The following is an 18,412-nucleotide window of genomic DNA, read 5'->3' as shown; positions in this document are numbered from 1 at the left end:
TACTTGTATGACCACCCTGCAGCAGCTCCCTCTACTTGATCTGTCACATTCTGCGGCCGTTTGAGCACCGATTCTACCACTAGCATCACGATCGCACTATGTTGTTGGTTCTCGTCTTCTTTTATATTACAAATCCATCACTCTGTGGTCCCGATCGTTTGGGTCCTTGGCTCAGCTGTGCCAAAATTGTAATCTGCCAACTCTAATTACATGTATACAATGTGGGCTCCTCATTTGAAACCGCATTACCGGGAAGGGGTTGTAAACTCCATGGGTCAGATTCAGCACACCAATATGGGGTACTGTCATCTCTGCTTCCCTCCGGATTTAATAGAACAGATGGTGGGTTTTGAGCCTCCCCTCCTTTGTAGCACAGCCGATGCAGCGCAGGTAGGATGACACCACAAAAAGCTCTAGATAACTCCGGCTAGCCCACTTACTATATTCTTTCTTGTCCTTGTGTGTAACGCGCAACCTGATAACTCGGGATCCGGCAACCTCTCGATAAGAGCTCATTTGGTTCACCGATGACAGAGACGGCACCCTGTGGGATGGCTTTCCCCCTTGTGAATATCGCCTCATGGTTGGCAGACTATAGCCTGCCTATAGTGTAAAGGAGCATCCTCTATATTGAAGCATATGTATGGCATGGGTGACACGATAAGCTAGGAGATGTCATCCCAAAGCCGGGGTCGCGACCGCTTTCAGGGCCAGCCCCCGAGGGAATATTTGAGCCATGCTGTATGCCGGTCCGGGGTACCAGTATGTCAGCGAAGCCTTTAGAAGTTAAGGGAGGGGTCCGAACCTATTGCTGGCCTTTGTCTGCCTCTGTCTGTCTTGGCAAAGGCCATCCCCGTGTTCCTCGTTACAGCATGATCTCTCTTAAAATACCATTTCTCCAAACCCCTTGGCGTTTATGCTTGTTTAAAATCCCCTGACCAGCCTTTCCAATCAAGTCATTTTCCCTATCACTAGGCTCTCTTCTATTTGCTTGACTACTTGGTGAATATACATAATGCGTGTTGCAATTATCGGTGGCGGTCCCTCGGGTATCGTACAACTCAAAGTACTAACCGAGGCACATCGACGCTTTTCCATACCACATCTTGAGCTCAGGCTTTTTGAATCACATAATAGGCTTGGAGGCATCTTCTCACATCATTCTTACGAAGATGCAGAGCTCGTCTCGTCGAAATATCTTACAGCTTTTTCTGACTTCCGCCCCCGTCGTGATGATCCGGATTTCTTCAGCTCCGATCGCTATCTCGAGTATTTCGATGAATATGCTACGCATTTTGAGCTGTGGCCGTACATCAACTTGAACACGTGGGTCAAGTCAATTCGACGAGGAGACTCTAGTGAACATGTCGTCACTTACCGGACAGCATCGGGAGAAGAAATCGAGTGGGAGTGTGACGCTATTGCGATATGTTCCGGCGTGCATGCCATGCCCAATGTACCAAATCTGCCAGGCATTGAACATGTCCCTGTCGTCATGCATTCGGCAGATTTCAAGTCTCGAAAGCAATTTGGCAAAGGTAAGACTGTCATGGTTATTGGCAGCGGCGAAACTGGCGCAGACATTTGTTACTTGGCAGTGACAGGAGACACGGATAGGGTCATCCTATGCCATCGCGATGGTTGGCTCGGCGCACCCAAGGCATGTCTCAGTCATCTCATGTTCATGCAATGGCACCGCTTCCACAGAGTTACTTACACAACGTGTAGAGAGTTCCTGGACAGAAATTCCTGCCTTGGCTGTTTGGCTCCGAGCCGTACGATTACCCGCAGCTTCCTCTCGACGTATCTCAAGTCACATTATTCGACTCTATGTATGTCCACCCTATTGTGAGAGACAGCATGATCGTTTGGAACTTTTATCATTTTGTGGGAATATCCGCCGGAGGCTGGCTCTGCGGCGACTCCATATACGGAATTGACCAATTTGTTGGTCAAATTTATAGTGAGCGTTTTCACGCATCACGAGGTATGAGCAACGCTCTCTTCAGGCGACAGAAGCAATATTACATGCTACTAACTCAATGAAACATTCGATATAGTTTTCTTCAACAAGGCTTGGCAGCGTATCAGCAACCATGTTTCCGCACCTTGGCGACCAACCAAGTGGCCCCTTGCCAGTCGCATCCGTCGTTTCTTCTTTAACACTGATATCCCTTCGGTTTCACGAATAATAGAGGTTGCACCAAACCCTTCGCATATCTCTGAGGATGGCGTGGCTCACTTTCCTCTCAACGGTCGCCCGGAATCTGAGCGTATCAATGAAACTACTGTGAAGCCAGACGTTGTCATATTCGCCACCGGCTATCTTCCAGCATTTCCTTACCTCAACACTCCAGAGAACGCTGGACGGAAGCCTTATCCTGTAGCATTTGACGCCGATGTGAGGCAAATTTGGAACTCAGATGACCCAACTGTCGGCTTCATTGGCTTTGTCCGTCCAGGCTTTGGTGCTATCCCACCTCTCGCTGAGATGCAGGCAATGCTCTTTACAATGAACCTGATTAATCAAATCCCTAGACCACTAGACCCGGAGGATGAGTGGCATTACCGCATTATCCACACCCCTGATGCTCGTGTCAGTTACGGCGTTGAGCATGACAGTTACGCATATCAGCTAGCCAAGGATATTGATGGAGCGCCAACATTCTCAGAAGTGCTCAAAATGGCGTTCAGAACCAAGAACGGCTGGAGACTGCCGTACATATGGGCCGCAGGAGCGAGCTTCAATACGAAATTCCGTATGAGGGGCCCATGGAAATGGGAGGGAGCTTGCGAAGTCATGACTGGCGAATTGTGGGAGACAATTTCGCGCCGTGAAGGTCTTTTTGGTAAGAATTTCGTCTCTTTCTCTACAATGCCAACCCCGTATATCTTCGACTCTGTAGTATCTTACTTACATGATGCGTAACTCAAGGCAACGTTCCCCTTTCTGTTATCCCAATGGTTTATCTTGGCAGCATCAATCTCTTTTACCTTTTTTATGCAGGCTTTTGGAATCTTTTGGCCAAATTACGTCTAGCACGCCCAATAACAATACAGAATGAGCCAAAGCGAATTATGCAAGAGATGGAGCGGGCATGCAACTCAAAGAAGGGTAGTAAGTTACAGGCTGAGCATCATCTGAGCGCCAGGTCTGAAGTCATGTAACTTTCACCATTTCTACCTCTACTCTTTGCTGGCTAAATACTCTTTTTTTCTACGATGATACCAAATGTTTATTCAAACTCCATGACCATTCTTTGGCGGTGATTTATAATAATGGCGGGCCTTGCCCTTTGCACTGTTGACTTTGAGTGAAGTTGAGGCTTTCAGTACAGCAGCGTTTGCTTACCTCATAGTATGAAATAGTTTCCATGGGAAATCATACGGCGAGATGGCCGAGTTGGTTATGGCGTCAGGTTAAGGCTACCTTAACAGCAATTCCTGGTGGAGCAATCCGCGTGGGTTCGAGTCCCACTCTCGTCAGATTTCTCTTTTTGCACTTTGGTTCTCAAAATGAGGCGATACGGAGAATAAATCTTCATCTGCTTTTTTTTCTTGTTCTTTTGGAGCGTCAGTGTGGACAAATCGAATGGCTTCGTCATGGAGCCGCGATTCATCATGTAATTCGTTGATCCAGGTGCTTTCTTGTAGTATCTAACGATGACTGGCCGATTTCAAGAGGATTTGCGGCTGCAGAGAATCAGACACGCCATCATCCATAGAAATAGTCGAGGCTGCTGATGAAGGATCCGTGGCGGCGGCTGTAATAAGAAGAGGGGGGTCTTTTTTGCCAGTTGGGGCTGAGGCTGGTGACGATCCATTCTGCATACATTGTATTGTGGGATGAGTAGTGCTGCTTCTGTTTAGTTCACTGTCGGCTGAGATGTACTTGATGTCGATTTGTTGTGGTGGTGACTTGACTTCCATCGTGTCTATTTTACATCAACTGTCCAAGTTGATAAGATGGATGTTCCGGTGCTCTACTGTACTGAGGAACAAGGATGTACGGGACCTGTTGATTGCACAGGCCATCTCCCCGCTAAGTTTTCAGGGGAGCAGCCCCCACGATCCCGACATGGAGGTCATCCTGATCGTCTGCCCGAACCACACAAGACACTCAAATCACCAACTGCCGGTTTTGTCTTGAATTCGTCTTTCCAATAGTCAGGCAGTTATTGCTGCTCATGCGCCGAGCTTGAAACAGAAGCACGAGACTCAGTTCCTTTTCTAGCCAAGTCACGCTTGCGACTGTCAGTTGCTAATAGTGCATCGCTTGACTGAGACACACTGCGAGATACACCACATCTAACCCATGTGCCTTTTAGTACTACCGTAGTCTCAAGTTACCGTCCTTTCAGCTACCTAGCCGTATACCGTTTGTTCCTTATTTCGACAACAAAACATCCCCCAATCATTCATCTTTTGATACCTCAAATTCCATCCTCTCTCGTTATTTTAGTTTGGTGGCGTCGGCTTCCCCTGTCTGCCTTTGACTCCCCCCTGCCAAAAGCCAAGAGTTGGCATCAATGCCGAGATGCTAAGTTTCGCATCTGCAGGTCTGCTGACGCTCCTCCACACCACAGGCAATGCAGCTGATCCCGCTCAGCCTTGCTAACGCCCTGCTGGCTGTGGTTTTTTCTCCTACCGGCGTCACCAAAGACTTTAGCCAGACGATGCGTCAGAAATGCGGTCTGACTTGCTCTCTCGCCCGCTGAGACGTGTCCACTGCTCTGTCGTAGCAACGTAGCCGAACATGTGATGGCTGTCGTATTCTCGTGGAATTTTTTCCCCGGGTGCCTGCAGCTGCAGCTACTGCTTAGCCTTCGCGAGGTGTCAGGGATGAGTCGAGCAGAAAAACTATATGTTTACCAGCATGTCGTTTAGCTCACCACCATCGTCTAGAGCTGCAGCATCTGCAGCTTGTTTCAGCCCTGCTTTGTTGGTAGGCTTTCGTTCTTTGTTCCTTTGAAACCTTGATGCCCGTACTCTAGTCTAGGTAGCGGCTGTATTATTGGCTCGTTCCACGTGCTATATTATGCCGCCAGTTTCCCCTTCTCCCACCTTGGCCATGAAGCCTCCAAAGCGCCCAAATGGTGCCTCATCAAAGTCCTTCATCATGAGCTCAGTCACCGAGTTCTACCGCTCACAAATCGGCGGCGAGTCTGTCATCAACTACGCCTACACCGACTTCCCCTGGCGGCTCCTTGCCAAAGACGTCTATTACTTCTTTGCCTACTGCTGGGCTTTGCCCTGGGTTTTGTTTCCTATCCGCACCTTTGGCTCGGACGAGCTTGATGAGCTGTATCCATCATGGATGAACATGTTCTGTCTTGCGGTCCACATCTTCTTGTTCATCTTTCAGCTCATATATCTTGTCACCTTGCCATTAGCCATCATTTTCCCTGCATGGATGGGAATTGCTGGTATTGTGGCATTTCATTTTCTAAACAGATTCGTTTGCATGCTGCTGAATGGCACGGAGATCATCTTTCACTCTGACGAAAAGTACGCAAAGTCACGACCAGAGCATGAAAGCGAGCAATGGGTATTTCTGAACGGCGTCTCCGTCGGGTAAGTGTATCATCAGGATACTGATAATTTTTGTGTCATTGGTTCGCTTTCTGATATAAATAAATAATGCAGCCAACACTGGATGAAAATGAATCTTAATCGTCTAGCTCTCACATTTGGACGCCCAATTCTCGGCATCCACAATCGGACTTCTGGTGTTATTTTCGACGTTATCGAGTGTCTTATACAGCGCAACTTCTCATACGCAACTACCGATATTCGTGTCTGCTATAGGCATCTCAAGGATATTCTCTATGACCCGAAAAAGTCAAAGGTCGTCTTCATCATGCATTCCCAGGGAGCTATAGAAGGCGGCATGGTTCTGGATTGGCTCCTTCAGGAGATGCCCCAAGATCTACTGGCAAAGCTCGAAGTATATACCTTTGGTAGTGCCGCCAACCATTTCAATAATCCGCACCGCCATGTCATTTCGCAAGATTTAACCCGGTCAAGACCCCTTGAAGCGATGCAGACGCTCGTCTCCGAGGCCGCCTACGAGACTCCAGTCACCACTCCGCTCGAGGTCAAGAAGGATCCTATGATCACTGCTTCCATGCTACGAAGGTCGTCTTCTTTGGCTTCTTACCACACCGCATCTGCTGCCAAGGATAGAGCTATTGGCCATATCGAGCATTATACTCACAACACCGACTTTGTCGCCATATGGGGCATTCTCCATTTTGCCACGAACAAAATGGCCTGCTTACAGTTGCCTCGATTCCTTGGCCGTCTCTTCAACCGGTCTAATGGTCACGGCGGACATCTTCTCGTCCAGCATTACCTGGACGGCATGTTCCCTCTGAAGCGCGACCCGGAAACCGGTGAGTTTACAGGAGCCGACGAAGAAAACGAGTTTATGGAAGAGGTCATCAAGTTTGGTGTCGAGGGTACCGCCATGGAGAACGCACGAGAAGCCTTTGAGATTAGTTATGGAGGCACAGGAGGGTTCGGAACGGGCGAGATAACGACCCCCATCGAGGTTTACGACCAGTTTTCTTCACGCAAGAGACATAAAAAGGACGTCAAAGTCAAAGAACTTAGCAGGCTTTGGATGTACAGGAACGGATTGAGCCCGCCTGAAACATCGCAAGTCTTCCCGGCCGAGTTGGTGGGTATAGCGAGGAACTTTTCGATCTGAAAGGGTCCATCAGTGGTGTATGGGGCGTATCAAGGATTTCTCACCGCAGAGTTGACTTTACGGCGTGAGCATGTATGAGCATGATTTAGGCATCATCTGGCAAGTTAATCTTATCTTGCTTTTTTTTTTTTTTTTTTGCATTTTCTTTTCATATAGATTGAGCTAGATACCTGAGGGCATATGTGTGGGCTGGGGATCCTCCCCGCCCCCCTTTTCATGGAATTTTGAGTGCTTTTGAGACCAAATCCGAGTCATTATACCAAATTTGAGTCAATAGGAATTAGTACTTGAATCCACAAACAAATCACGAAAGCAAAAAGAAGTAAAAGAGACAAAAAGAAAAAAGATATGACGAGAGTGGGACTCGAACCCACGCGGATTGCTCCACCAGGAATTGCTGTTAAGGTAGCCTTAACCTGACGCCATAACCAACTCGGCCATCTCGCCAATCACATCGGTTGAAACTCGGGGCGCGTAATGCACACTATCAAGGTGCAGCACCGAGCTTCTGATCTGATCATACAGAACAAACTGTTGTCATGGATGCCTACCCTAGGACTCAGCGGTGAAGGGTGATACAAAGTCATGATGTGCCAGGATACAGGCAAATTCTGTGAATGAATGCATATAATATTGTACGCTTAATATAATTTTCCAAACAGATAGGCAACAAATATGGTCAAAGTGAAATTGCCTTAACTTTATCGCGGGTAGCCATAGAATGGATGTTAGTGCGAGAGGCTAACGATAGTATGAAGACATTATGCTACGTCAAGTGCAGTGATACCAAGACAGCCAACATGTTAGCAGATAATGAGCTTTGGGTCAAGATTGTTCAAGTACCCGGTACGTGTCCGTGAATATGTTCACGCTTATTCTCGCTGTCGAAGTACCCTCAGCCTCGTTGACTAAATTCACGATTGGGGAGCAAATCAAGGCTGCAGCAGGCAAGCAGGCAGGACGTGGCGAAATGTGGCGACCTTGGGAGTGGTCTAAAGCGCAGCCAGCGAATCCAATCGCCCGCCTACCCCTCCATCCCATCTGCCATATGGCGGATGCAGCACCAGCGCAAGTCGGAATTCCATCATTGCGAGTCTCTGCCTAGCGGAAGCTTGTTTGCGATGACGCACTGAGTCTCGAATGCAAGACTTGGACCCCTAGTTTAAAGTATTTTTGCCCTGTTTAGTTCTTGAAACCACCAAAAACCACTCAATCTTTCTCTCTTTCTCTCTCTCCTCTTCCTTCAAGCGTTGCGCCCCGTCGGTGTGCCGCTATTAATACCTGCAGGATTTACTGGCCTCCTCACTTATACTAGGCCCTTTTCCGTCCTGACGACCGTTGCTACGAGGCTTTGTTTTTTTCTTGTCTCTCTAACCCCACCCATTTTCCAACTACCGTCAACACTTTCTTCGCCTTCTTTCTTTTCCCCCTCCGTCATTGAGACATCGCAGCCGCAGAAAGCAGCAACGACGACTACAGGAGAGCAAAGGCATATCTACCTGCCAGTATGTTCGTCCTTAGAAACGGTATGTGAAGACTTGAATGCAGCATGCAGCCTGCGCGACTCCGCCGATGCGCTGCCCTATCTATATAAGCCCCGCGATTTCCCTCTTTCTTTGTTTCACGCCCTTTCTTCCTGGCTTGCCTCCATCTCTTGTTTTCCTGCACACATAACGTCGCTCCCACTAACAGTCATATCCTCCTAGTTGGCAAGCTGATCTTCGGCTCAACTACACAAGAATCCCTAATTGAGCTCCCTCAAGGCCAGCTCTACCTCGTCCGGCCCCTCTCACCCAAGGGCTACTCAGAGCTCATCTTCAAGGACTCTGCCATCCGTATCCGTCGAACCAACCAAGACTTCCAGTACCAGCTCGTTGTGCAGCGTGTGTTTGAGGAAGGAGAAGCTGAACTGCTCGCCGACGAGGAAGGTGAAGACGCAGAGATCGACGCTCTGGTAGGCGAACGCGACGAAAAGACCTTTCTGCTCGACGAGGCTCTACACTTTCGCATCGAGATCAGAGAGGGCGGCGACGAAACTGTTCTCGCCTGGAAAGATTTGAGCGGAGACAACGGCGATCTCTACGAATTTGTGTGCGACAGCGTTGTCACACCTACAGAAGTGAAGCGTTTTCTTCAGACGGCACAGGAGTGTCAATACGAGCGAAAGTACCGCAAGCCGCACACGACAGCCTCGGACGAGGATCTTGAACAATTTGAGTTCCCCGAGGAGCAACCCATCCCTCCCGCCAGCCCCATTCATAGCCCGACTCTCACCAGGTCCATCGACTCTATCGACGACATGTTCGCCAAGAGGACTGTCAAGCGGGAACCCGCGGCAGAGGAGCCCTTAGAGGAGCCCCAAGAAGTTGAAATTGAGGCTCCTCAGAAGGCATCGGGACCAAATGCTGCGCCGAAGCCTCTTGAGATTTATGCTGCTGTATCTGGCGAATTGCATCTCTACGACCCACAAGCAGGGCACTTTTCCCAGGTTGAAGATTCCGTTATTGCTGCGGTGTCTGAAGTGGGGAAATGGGAGTATTGGTTGCAGCTTGATGCTGCAGGAAAGTCTATTCTCGGAACCTTTGTTACTCCCGAAATCAACCCTGTATTCGACTTTGAGCATCTATCCTTCATTTTCAACCACTGGTCGGAAGATGGAACTGGAAGATCTTGGCTGCTCCGATTTAAGGATCAGCCAACCCTAGAGAAGTTCCAGGAAGGAGTGATGCAGGCCATTTGGGAGAAGCTTAATGAAACCAAATGGAAGAAGATTCAGGAGAAGGAGCGTGAATATGTCTTGGATGCATTCAACGACCTCGCCATGGAGGATGCCCCGACAGAGGAAGAAGAGGAGGAGGAGGAGGTCGAGGAAGAACCTGAGGAATATGAAGAAGATGAGGATGAGGATGAGCGACAAGAGTCGTCTGATGGAGAAGTCAACTCCCAGCTTGCCGTGGGCTACAAACACGACCGCTCCTTTGTTGTTCGCGGCTCCAAGATTGGAGTCTTTACCCACACTCCGGATAATCACCTCAAGTTCTCCACCAATATTTCCAAGGTGACCACTCCTGGAGGTAAATTGATGAACCCCAAGAAGGTCATGCTTCACAAGGAGGATAGAGATATGATCATGCAAAACGACGTGGACCCGAACAAGCTCTATCGCATGGACATTGAGTATGGCAAGGTCGTCGATGAGTGGAATGTCCATGATGACATACCTGTCACAACATTTGCTCCGGAGAACAAGTTTGCGCAGATGACCGGAGAACAGACGTTCCTGGGTATCTCTCACAATGCCCTTTTCCGAGTCGACCCTCGCCAAGCGGACAACAAGATTGTCGAATCAGAACTGAAGCAGTATGTATCGAAGAACGATTTCTCTTCTATTGCTACTACCGGGAAGGGTTACATCGCTGTGGCAAGCAACAAGGGTGATATTCGCCTGTTTGACCGTCTCGGAATCCGAGCCAAGACGCAGCTTCCTGCCCTTGGTGATCCTATTACTGGTATGGACGTTTCGGCTGACGGCAGATGGATCTTGGGAACTACCAAGAACTACATCCTCCTCGTCGACGCCCAACAGCATGGTGGAAAGAATGAGGGAAAGCTTGGCTTCGAAAAGCCATTCGCTGCCGACTCGAAGCCCCGTCCTCGTCGTCTGGCTCTTTCACCGGAGCACGTTGCTCAGTTTTACCACGAAACTGGCCAGCCCGTGTCTTTCACACCTGCCAAATTCAACACTGGTGAGGGTGCAGAGGAGACGAGTATCATTACCGCCTCTGGACCGTATATCATCGAGTGGAACCTCAAGCGGGTTATTCGTGGCCAGAAGACGCCATACAAGATTAAGCGATACGAAGAGAAGGTTATGGCTGACGACTTCAAATTTGGCTCCGACAAGAATGTCATTGTTGCTCTGCCCAATGAAGTCAACATGGTTGCCAAACAAAGTCTCAAGATGCCTACCCGAGAAAGCATCATCGGTGACGTCCGACTGCTTGGTAGTGGACGGAGATCTTCGGGACGAATTGGCAATGCTAAGAGCGGCCAGTATAAGCTCGGAAGGGATGACATTGTGGAGTCAGCTTATTAGAGCGCTGGCGTATATACCAAGTCTTTGATCATATTCAAAGTATATGAGGTGGAATATGGAAGGAATAGGAGGTAGAAAAGGAAAGGGACAAGATCAGATGATATGATGATGATGATGGGATACCATAAGTTGCTTTACATAACGCGGTTAGGGTGGGAGAAGGGAGTTTCCTGGGCTCATGATGCTTTTCACGTTTATTATATTCCCGCTTAGATACCTGTGTGTCTGCGTAGTGCATTTTTGACCGACGAGTAATGCCAAGGACGTTTACCTCGAATTTTGTCAATATTGGCTGCGGATGCACATGTGATGATGCCAGGGATACTAGATAGCCTCAATACAAACATGTTTCTTCACAAGATATCGGAAAAACAATGGAAGAAGAGGAAATTAAATCATTGTTCAAGAATAACTCATACATACACATTTTTTTTCGCTAACCCAGCGTAAACAAAGAAAAAAGAACCAAACATCCCTCGGGCTACCATAACACAATAATTAGAAGAAGAAGGCACCCCCCGTAGAAGAAATATAGCAACATCAGCTATCAACCTATTCAGACGATTCTGGCTGCTCGGAAGGGGGCTGCTCGGTGCCTGTTACCAGGTCCTTGGCATCCTGGGCCACCTGCTTCACCTGTTGACCAAGCCCGACGACGGCGCCCGCAACATTTCGTAGCGTCTTTGTCTGCGCATTTTCCGAACTGAGGCGAGTCATCTCCGCCACGAAGCTGGCTCCCCACCAGGCACTCGTGTACTTGAACACGTAGCGTTCGAGCTTACGGTAATTGGCCTCCCGCTGCTCGGGGCTCATCGTAACGGCATCGTGAATAGCATTGGCGAGTTCTTCAGTGTTCCAGGGGTTGACGATGAGGCTTCCGTTAAGAGATTGAGCGGCACCCGTAAACTCACTGAGAATCATGACGCCGTGGTTTTCGCGCTGAGTAGCGATATATTCGTATGACACAAGGTTCATGCCGTCACGCGTAGATGAGACCAAGCACACATCTGAGACGGCATATAGAGCTGTGAGCTCTTCAAAGGAGACAGACTGATGGAGGAAGTGGATGGGCATGAATTCGATGGTGCCAAACTTGCCATTGATACGGCCGACAAGTTCGTTGACAACGGCCCGGAGGTTCTGGTACTCCTCCACATCTTGTCGGGATGGAACGGCGACCTGGACAAGAACGATTTTGCCGATCCACTCGGGGTGCTCTGTCAAGAAAACTTCGAGAGCGTGCAGCTTCTGGGGCACACCCTTGATGTAATCGAGACGATCGACACCAACAATCAGTTTTACACCCTCAAACTTGCGGCTGAGGGTGGCAATACGCTCTTGGACCTTGGGTCTCTGGAGGCCTTCGACAAACTTCTCTGGGTCGATGCCGATAGGGAAAGCACCAACGGTAACAAAGCGGCCGTTCCAATCAACACCGTTGGGGGTAGTAGGGGTATCAAGAATTCGGGAGCAACTGCTGAGGAAATGGCGAGCATAGTCGTATGTGTGGAAGCCAATGAGATCACAGTCAAGGAGGCCGGTGAGAAGGGCCTCTCGCACGGGCAGAATGCGATAGATCTCGCTGCTGGGGAAAGGAGTGTGCAGGAAGAAGCCAATCTTGACATCCTTCTTGGTGTCGCCGATCTCCTCTCGCAGCATTTGAGGCAGCAGCATCAAGTGGTAGTCGTGGACCCAGATAAGATCGCCGTCTTGTACGTCCTTGATAACGGTCCTCGCGAAGAGGCGGTTGACTTCCTGGTACGCAGCCCATGCGGACTCGTCAAAAGTAATTTCGCCGGGGTGGTAGTGGAAGAGTGGCCACAGGATCGAATCTAAGCAGAGAAGAAGATATATATGTCAGCATCGCTATGAACGCTTAGGATAGGGAATTGAGCGGAACCTACTGGCAAAGCCATTGTAATGTCTGTCTGCTAATTCGTCGTCGATGAAGACGGGGTGAGCGCCATATTCGTCCTTGAGGCGCTTCTTCATGCCTTCGACTTCGTTCTCGGGGACTTCGAGACCCGGCCATCCATACCACTGGAAACTGGTCGTTTTGCTGAGGCCGCTGAGACCAGTGACTAGTCCACCGGAGGACATGGAAAAGCTGTAGCTTCCATCGTCGGAGCGCTTGATGGTGATGGGAAGACGGTTTGAGAGGAGAAGGAGACGGCCCGGGTTAACACCCTCTCCGCCTGATCCAACAGCAGCAGGCATTGTGTTGATTTATCTGCCGAAGTTCTTAATCGTAGCTCGTCGGTCGAGATCCAGCTGCTTGATCAGCTGGGCGAAAGGATTCGAAGTGAAACTATTCGGTACGACAACAGTGGTTGCGACTAAGCGATTGGCTAGGGCAGGCGTGGCAACTGATCGATGGTTCGGGATGACGTTGATTCGAGTCGTAGCTTGAGACTGCGCTCAGGTAAAAAAGCTTCGGGAGGCGCACGGCCAGGCGGCCTTTTGGGAGAATAGTCGCTATCGCGTGAAGGCACTCGCAACCATCCGGCGCTTAGCAGGGCAGACGAGTGAATTTGCCACGATCCTACGCTTGGGAGCAGAAGACGGAGGGGAATCTAGTTGCGCGTATGGCTGTGTTAAAGCTTATGTCGCATCAATCCATTCTTATATAAAGCTTCGAGGAGGGGCAGCGCGGCACAGGCTTTGCCTTTAGCAGGGAGGGGGAGGGGGAGGGGCAGCTTTGGGTCCCATGTTAGCGGCCATTGCCCGTATTAGCACAGCTAGAGGCCTAAAAGCAGGTTGCATTACAGCTACCTGACGCAGTCACACATACCAAGCACAGCGAGATTGGTGTTGTTTGCAACCGTGATGAGGGATATTCTTTTCTTTTGTCTACTTAGGGATCAATGCTGGTACTATGACAAAGTCCTGCAAGGACCGGAGAGAAGCTTGTGCTCGTCAGCTGGAACATGGCCATCTTTTGCGCATGTGAGAGTTCGGAGCAAACAGTCCGTTTTGCCATGTTGGGGCTCAGCGATCAGCGATCCACGATCGAGGCGGGAAAAATAAGGTAATATTAAGACATACGATAGCCACCTAGGTATTATGCAACGTCGACTTAACTCTGATGCTGACGCTATACAAGATTGAAGTAATTGATAATACTACAGCATCTATTGACGTCAACCTACGGGGCTGGCAGAACAGCCCGGAAAATTCTACCGTAGCCCAGGTAACGTGTAAGATGGGGTGCGCCAAATTCAGTTCCTGAGGGCGTTGGCCAATGGCTGGCCAATGACTGGTAGCAGCATGGCCATGCATGACATTGGCTTGCGCAAATACTTTGACGGGGTTATTCAACCGGGCCGAAGAAGATTGATCTTGGGTGGCATCCAAGTAGTGCCGATATGAGAGAGGGCGAGATAAAGGCTTCGCTTGAATTTCAAATCCGTGTTTGCATGGGATTGTTCTGATTCCTTTGCCTCTTTAGATGGCTTACTTGGATGCTGCTATGTGGTACAAACCAGCCACATGATGCTCTCTGCCGGATAATTGCGTGCGACATTTACTGCTCCAGCTTTCTTGGCTGAGGTTAGGTAGGCAGACAGAATGCTGCCGTATGTGCTGTCAGCTATACTCAGGCTATTGCGAAATGAAGGCTAGAGGCTCAAGGGGATAGGTATTGCGATGCAAGCTTGCAAGGTAAGAGGAAGCAGCTGAGACTCTATACTGCTTTAGCTATCTGTAGGTACTGGGTACCTTGAAACTTGGGTTTGTTATTGATGTTCGCCACATAATTAGTAGCAAAGACGTACGGAGTACGGAGTAACAAGTACTCATACCCAGAGGTGTCCACTCTTCTATACGCTTGCAAAACTTTAGACGCATGGGCGGACACGACCCGTTCAACTTTTGTTATCGATAAGCGTCTTCCCTGTGGCAAGGACCTTTTTTTGCTCTTTTGATGCCAATCGCGGCGACGACGAGCTTCATCACCCTCGCGCCTTGGGGGAGCCGCGCATCGCCATGGAATCGTCGCAAGATTTCAATTCTCTCCAGGAGGAGATCCAAAAGTCTCTCATCTCGACCATCAAGTCGGCCAATCGCATCGCATCGCATGACCTGAGCTTCCAGCGCACTGTCAATCCAGATGTTGCCGAAGAGCTCGACGATAAGACATCGCGCATTCTCGATCTCTCGACGCGGCTTCTGAACTCGGCGGCTCGAGCCTGTGGCCTGAAGCCGCCAAAGTTGGAAGACCCTGAAGATGTGGACATGAATTGGCGCAAGGTGGTGGATGTGGTGGACTCTGTTCTGGAAAAGGCAGATCGGGCTATCGATGAGTATACGGGACTGGTCAAACAGAGAGAGAATGGAGATTCAGATTCCGTGAGTCCACTCCAATTAAATCATGTGGAATATAGCTCTAACACTTCATCGCCAAACAAGAACTCAAAGCCAAAGCAAACCAAGTCGACCAATAAAGTCATCCGCAACGCCAACGTGAAGAAGCCACAGCTGGACTTTGAAATCAAACCGAATAACTTTCCGGACGGGCCATGGAAGCCCCTGTTGACGGAGAAACCGCACGCAGAGGTATCTCTAGATGACAGCCTTGTCACCTTTACCGGGGACAATGGAGCGCCTCAGTATGTTTGCATCAATATCGTTCAGCGCATATCGCTCTCCTCACTAACGACTCTCTCTTTCACTCTAGGTTTAAACACCCATATGAACCAGAGATATCGAGTATGCAGTACCCCGATCGAGTATTCCAGATCCTGGACCCGATACCACCTCAACCAATCGAGTCAACCGCAGCCACGTGGGTAGATACGTACGAGGGTGTTGTCGAGATGCTCCAGGAGTTGAAAGAAGCGAAAGAAATTGCGGTCGATTTAGAGCATCACGATTTTAGGACATACGTTGGGCTCGTCTCCTTGTTGCAGATTAGCACTAGAGAAAAGGACTGGATTGTTGATACGTTGAAACCTTGGCGGCATAAGCTCCAAGTTCTCAACGAGGTCTTCGCTGATCCTACCATCGTCAAAGTAAGAATTCCCTCCACTATTCATTTTAGTTGTCACTAATCATCTCTATTAGGTCTTTCACGGTGCATATATGGACATGGTTTGGCTTCAGCGAGATCTTGGGCTCTATGTTAATGGCCTCTTCGACACATTCTTCGCAAGTGATGCTTTACATTATTCCAGCAAGAGCTTGGCATTTCTCCTCTCCAAGTTTGTCAATTTCGAGGCCGACAAGCGATATCAGTTGGCTGATTGGAGGATGCGGTAAGTTACAAGAACTTAACCCCTGTGTTATTATGATATTTATTAATGCCTTTTAGGCCGCTCCCTGAAGAGATGATGTATTACGCTCGCTCAGATACCCACTACCTTCTCTACATTTATGACAGAATTCGAAACGATCTGGTCCAGTTGTCGGATCGAAGCAACCCCGAGAAAGATCTTATCAGCATTGTTCTGAAAAAATCGCGAGAACTTTCACTTTCACGCCATGAGAACCTTGAATTTAATGCAGAAACTGGCGAGGGGTCTAGGGGCTGGTTTAACTTTGTCTTAAAGAATTCGCATCTTGGCTACAAGAGCGATCAGTTCGCTGTTTTCAGGACTCTTTGGAAATGGAGAGATGTGACTGCGCGCACAGAAGACGAGAATCCCAACTTTGTACTTGGCACCAACAGTCTGACCGAGATTGCACGGGCCAACCCTCCGGATGCCAAGGCCCTTCACAGCCTACTACCGCTTACTGCTCCCCTAGCCCGATCCAAGGTGAATGAGATTTGGAGTCAGATACAAGAGGAAAAGGCAAAGGGAGGACCAACTCTTCTGCAATTTTTTATTGCCCGAGATCCGTCATCACAGCAAAGGGGCGGAATTCCCAGAGTAACAAAGGCCCAAAGTCAAACCACAAAATTGGAAGGAGCTGCCACGGCCACAAAGCTGCAACGCTCGCAGTTATTTGGAAATGTTGCTGTTAGCTCAAGATGGGATGAAACAAAAGGAGCAGCTGCTGTACAAGAAGACTACTTCCCTTTCCCTTGGCAACGGTTTGTTGAAGACGCTACAGACTTCGTTGTTGGAGCCCAGCCTGTTCAAGAAACCCCAGCGGCAACAGAAGAGCCAACAAAACCAGCAGCCACCGTTCCCTCCGCCGAAGACGAGAAGGGCGAAGAGTTCACTCTGCGCAGAGGAAGGAAGAGAAAATCCGACGCCATTGAAAATGATGAGACGTCATCTAGTGAAGGCGAGGAGATCCAGGACGATGTTATGGATGACAACGCCGTCATTGAGATAGAGGATGAAGACGTACCCCCCGGGGCAGCTAAGAGGGCGAAGAAACTAGAGAAGAAGAGGAAGAGAGACGAAGCCAAGATGGCCGAGGAACGGCAACGCTTGGAGCTTCGTACTAAGCGACAAGGTGAAAAGCTTGCCCGTAAAGACCAGCGGAAGAATCAGCAACAGCCAGCGGGCTCGTACCAAGCTGTTCCTTTCGACTACAGCAAAGCAGCATCAGTTCTTCATGCCAAGAGGGATGAAGCCAAGGGGTCAGCTCAAGAAGACAAGAAGAAGGTGTTTGACCCATATGCGAAGACAGGCGATGATGAGATTAAACCGGCAAGACGGATGCCGCCAATTAGGGGCGAGAAAAGTGCTACATTCAAGAAGTGAAACAGACGTTCAAGTCAGATTTAGTTACATGTATAGATTAGTAGCATTGGCCATCAATTGGGAATACAGGCAGAGAACGGCGTTGTATATAGGTAACTGAATAGGGGGTAAACTATCGCAGAGCTTCCTTTTTAAGATATAATGATTCCTTGAGTAATTGCAGAGTAAAATATGGCTTCAGACGAGTGCCTGTGAACATAGCATGGAGCTGTTGCAAAGCACGCATACAAATTACGGCGATAGAGCTTTGACAACATATATGGCTGTTAAGCATGAACTCTCCTCATGCAAATTCTATAAGCTACTTTTCTACGTGTTAGTAGGCGAATATCAGGTAAATAGGAGGATTTCCAGGCACCAGGATTATTCATCTATCAGTAACCTGGCAGATGCGGCAGGGAATCACACATTACGCAGAACATCTGCATCACAACTTTGCCCGATCAAGGCTCGTGGCCTGATTGATCGTCTGACAGCAACCCTCCCTCTCCGTCTCTTCCATATTACTTGCCGCACGCGACTCCTTGCCTATGCTGTAAAACCATTAGCCTCAGCAGGCATGCAGTCCTGGTTGGTGGCTGCGGCAACCTCTAGCCACGGCTTAAACTCAATGCTGCCAACACAACCCTTTCATCGCACTGCACTGCAGCACTCGCTGCCCAGCAATTTCCGATGGCCAAGGAAGTCTTGTATCCTTGTTTCGAATCATTCGATACGGCTCAATTGACGGAGAATTTTTCCAAATGCATGGCTGATGTAACCTTCTTGCATTTTCATCAGGAGAGGTCATGTGACTCGTGAGGGGAATCGTGAGGGGAAGGCATCTCGACTGCACGTCTTTCGTTTCCTTTCTGCTAATTTGTTCATTTACCACGCATCTCCCTTTCATATGACTGGAGAGGACATGTTGAATGCTGCGATCTCAATTGTTTGAGCAGCGCCACGATGGGG

General features: G+C 49.1%; 5 protein-coding genes and 2 non-coding genes across 7 annotated transcripts; 5 read left to right on the top strand and 2 right to left on the bottom strand.

Annotated features, from left to right (window-relative positions):
• Positions 1-909: 909 nt before the first annotated feature.
• M431DRAFT_519252 (hypothetical protein) lies at positions 910-3,228 on the top strand. The gene is made up of 4 exons (XM_024920385.1): positions 910-1,660; positions 1,729-1,987; positions 2,061-2,849; positions 2,936-3,228. Exons 1-4 carry the CDS (start codon positions 1,016-1,018, stop codon positions 3,166-3,168), a joined length of 1,926 nt encoding a protein of 641 aa, XP_024775320.1. The 5' UTR covers positions 910-1,015; the 3' UTR covers positions 3,169-3,228.
• A 160-nt stretch (positions 3,229-3,388) lies between these two features.
• M431DRAFT_t87 lies at positions 3,389-3,486 on the top strand. Its single transcript has one exon. It is a non-coding gene; the product is annotated as a tRNA-Leu (tRNA).
• Positions 3,487-5,119: 1,633 nt separating this feature from the next.
• M431DRAFT_84031 (hypothetical protein) lies at positions 5,120-6,712 on the top strand (the record flags this gene model as incomplete). The annotated part of the gene is made up of 2 exons (XM_024923385.1): positions 5,120-5,574; positions 5,647-6,712. The coding sequence occupies 2 exons, from the start codon at positions 5,120-5,122 to the stop codon at positions 6,710-6,712; spliced, it is 1,521 nt and encodes a 506-aa protein (XP_024775319.1).
• Positions 6,713-7,061: 349 nt separating this feature from the next.
• On the bottom strand, positions 7,062-7,159 carry M431DRAFT_t76. The gene has a single exon. It is a non-coding gene; the product is annotated as a tRNA-Leu (tRNA).
• Positions 7,160-8,219: 1,060 nt separating this feature from the next.
• M431DRAFT_494083 (hypothetical protein) lies at positions 8,220-10,808 on the top strand (the record flags this gene model as incomplete). Its single annotated transcript, XM_024917200.1, has 2 exons — positions 8,220-8,238; positions 8,419-10,808. 2 exons carry the CDS (start codon positions 8,220-8,222, stop codon positions 10,806-10,808), a joined length of 2,409 nt encoding a protein of 802 aa, XP_024775318.1.
• Positions 10,809-11,360: 552 nt separating this feature from the next.
• M431DRAFT_83571 (glycosyltransferase family 20 protein) lies at positions 11,361-13,025 on the bottom strand (the record flags this gene model as incomplete). Its single annotated transcript, XM_024923323.1, has 2 exons — positions 11,361-12,640; positions 12,713-13,025. The coding sequence occupies 2 exons, from the start codon at positions 13,023-13,025 to the stop codon at positions 11,361-11,363; spliced, it is 1,593 nt and encodes a 530-aa protein (XP_024775317.1).
• A 1,767-nt stretch (positions 13,026-14,792) lies between these two features.
• M431DRAFT_83240 (hypothetical protein) lies at positions 14,793-17,461 on the top strand (the record flags this gene model as incomplete). Its single annotated transcript, XM_024923291.1, has 5 exons — positions 14,793-15,155; positions 15,216-15,415; positions 15,484-15,817; positions 15,870-16,060; positions 16,117-17,461. The coding sequence occupies 5 exons, from the start codon at positions 14,793-14,795 to the stop codon at positions 17,459-17,461; spliced, it is 2,433 nt and encodes an 810-aa protein (XP_024775316.1).
• Positions 17,462-18,412: the final 951 nt, after the last annotated feature.

This window comes from Trichoderma harzianum (genome assembly GCF_003025095.1).
Source record: "Trichoderma harzianum CBS 226.95 unplaced genomic scaffold M431scaffold_5, whole genome shotgun sequence".
In the NCBI taxonomy this organism is placed as follows: Eukaryota; Fungi; Ascomycota; class Sordariomycetes; order Hypocreales; family Hypocreaceae; genus Trichoderma; species Trichoderma harzianum.
The sequence above is the reverse complement of the archived record's forward strand: the minus strand, read 5'-3'. Positions and strand labels throughout refer to the sequence as shown.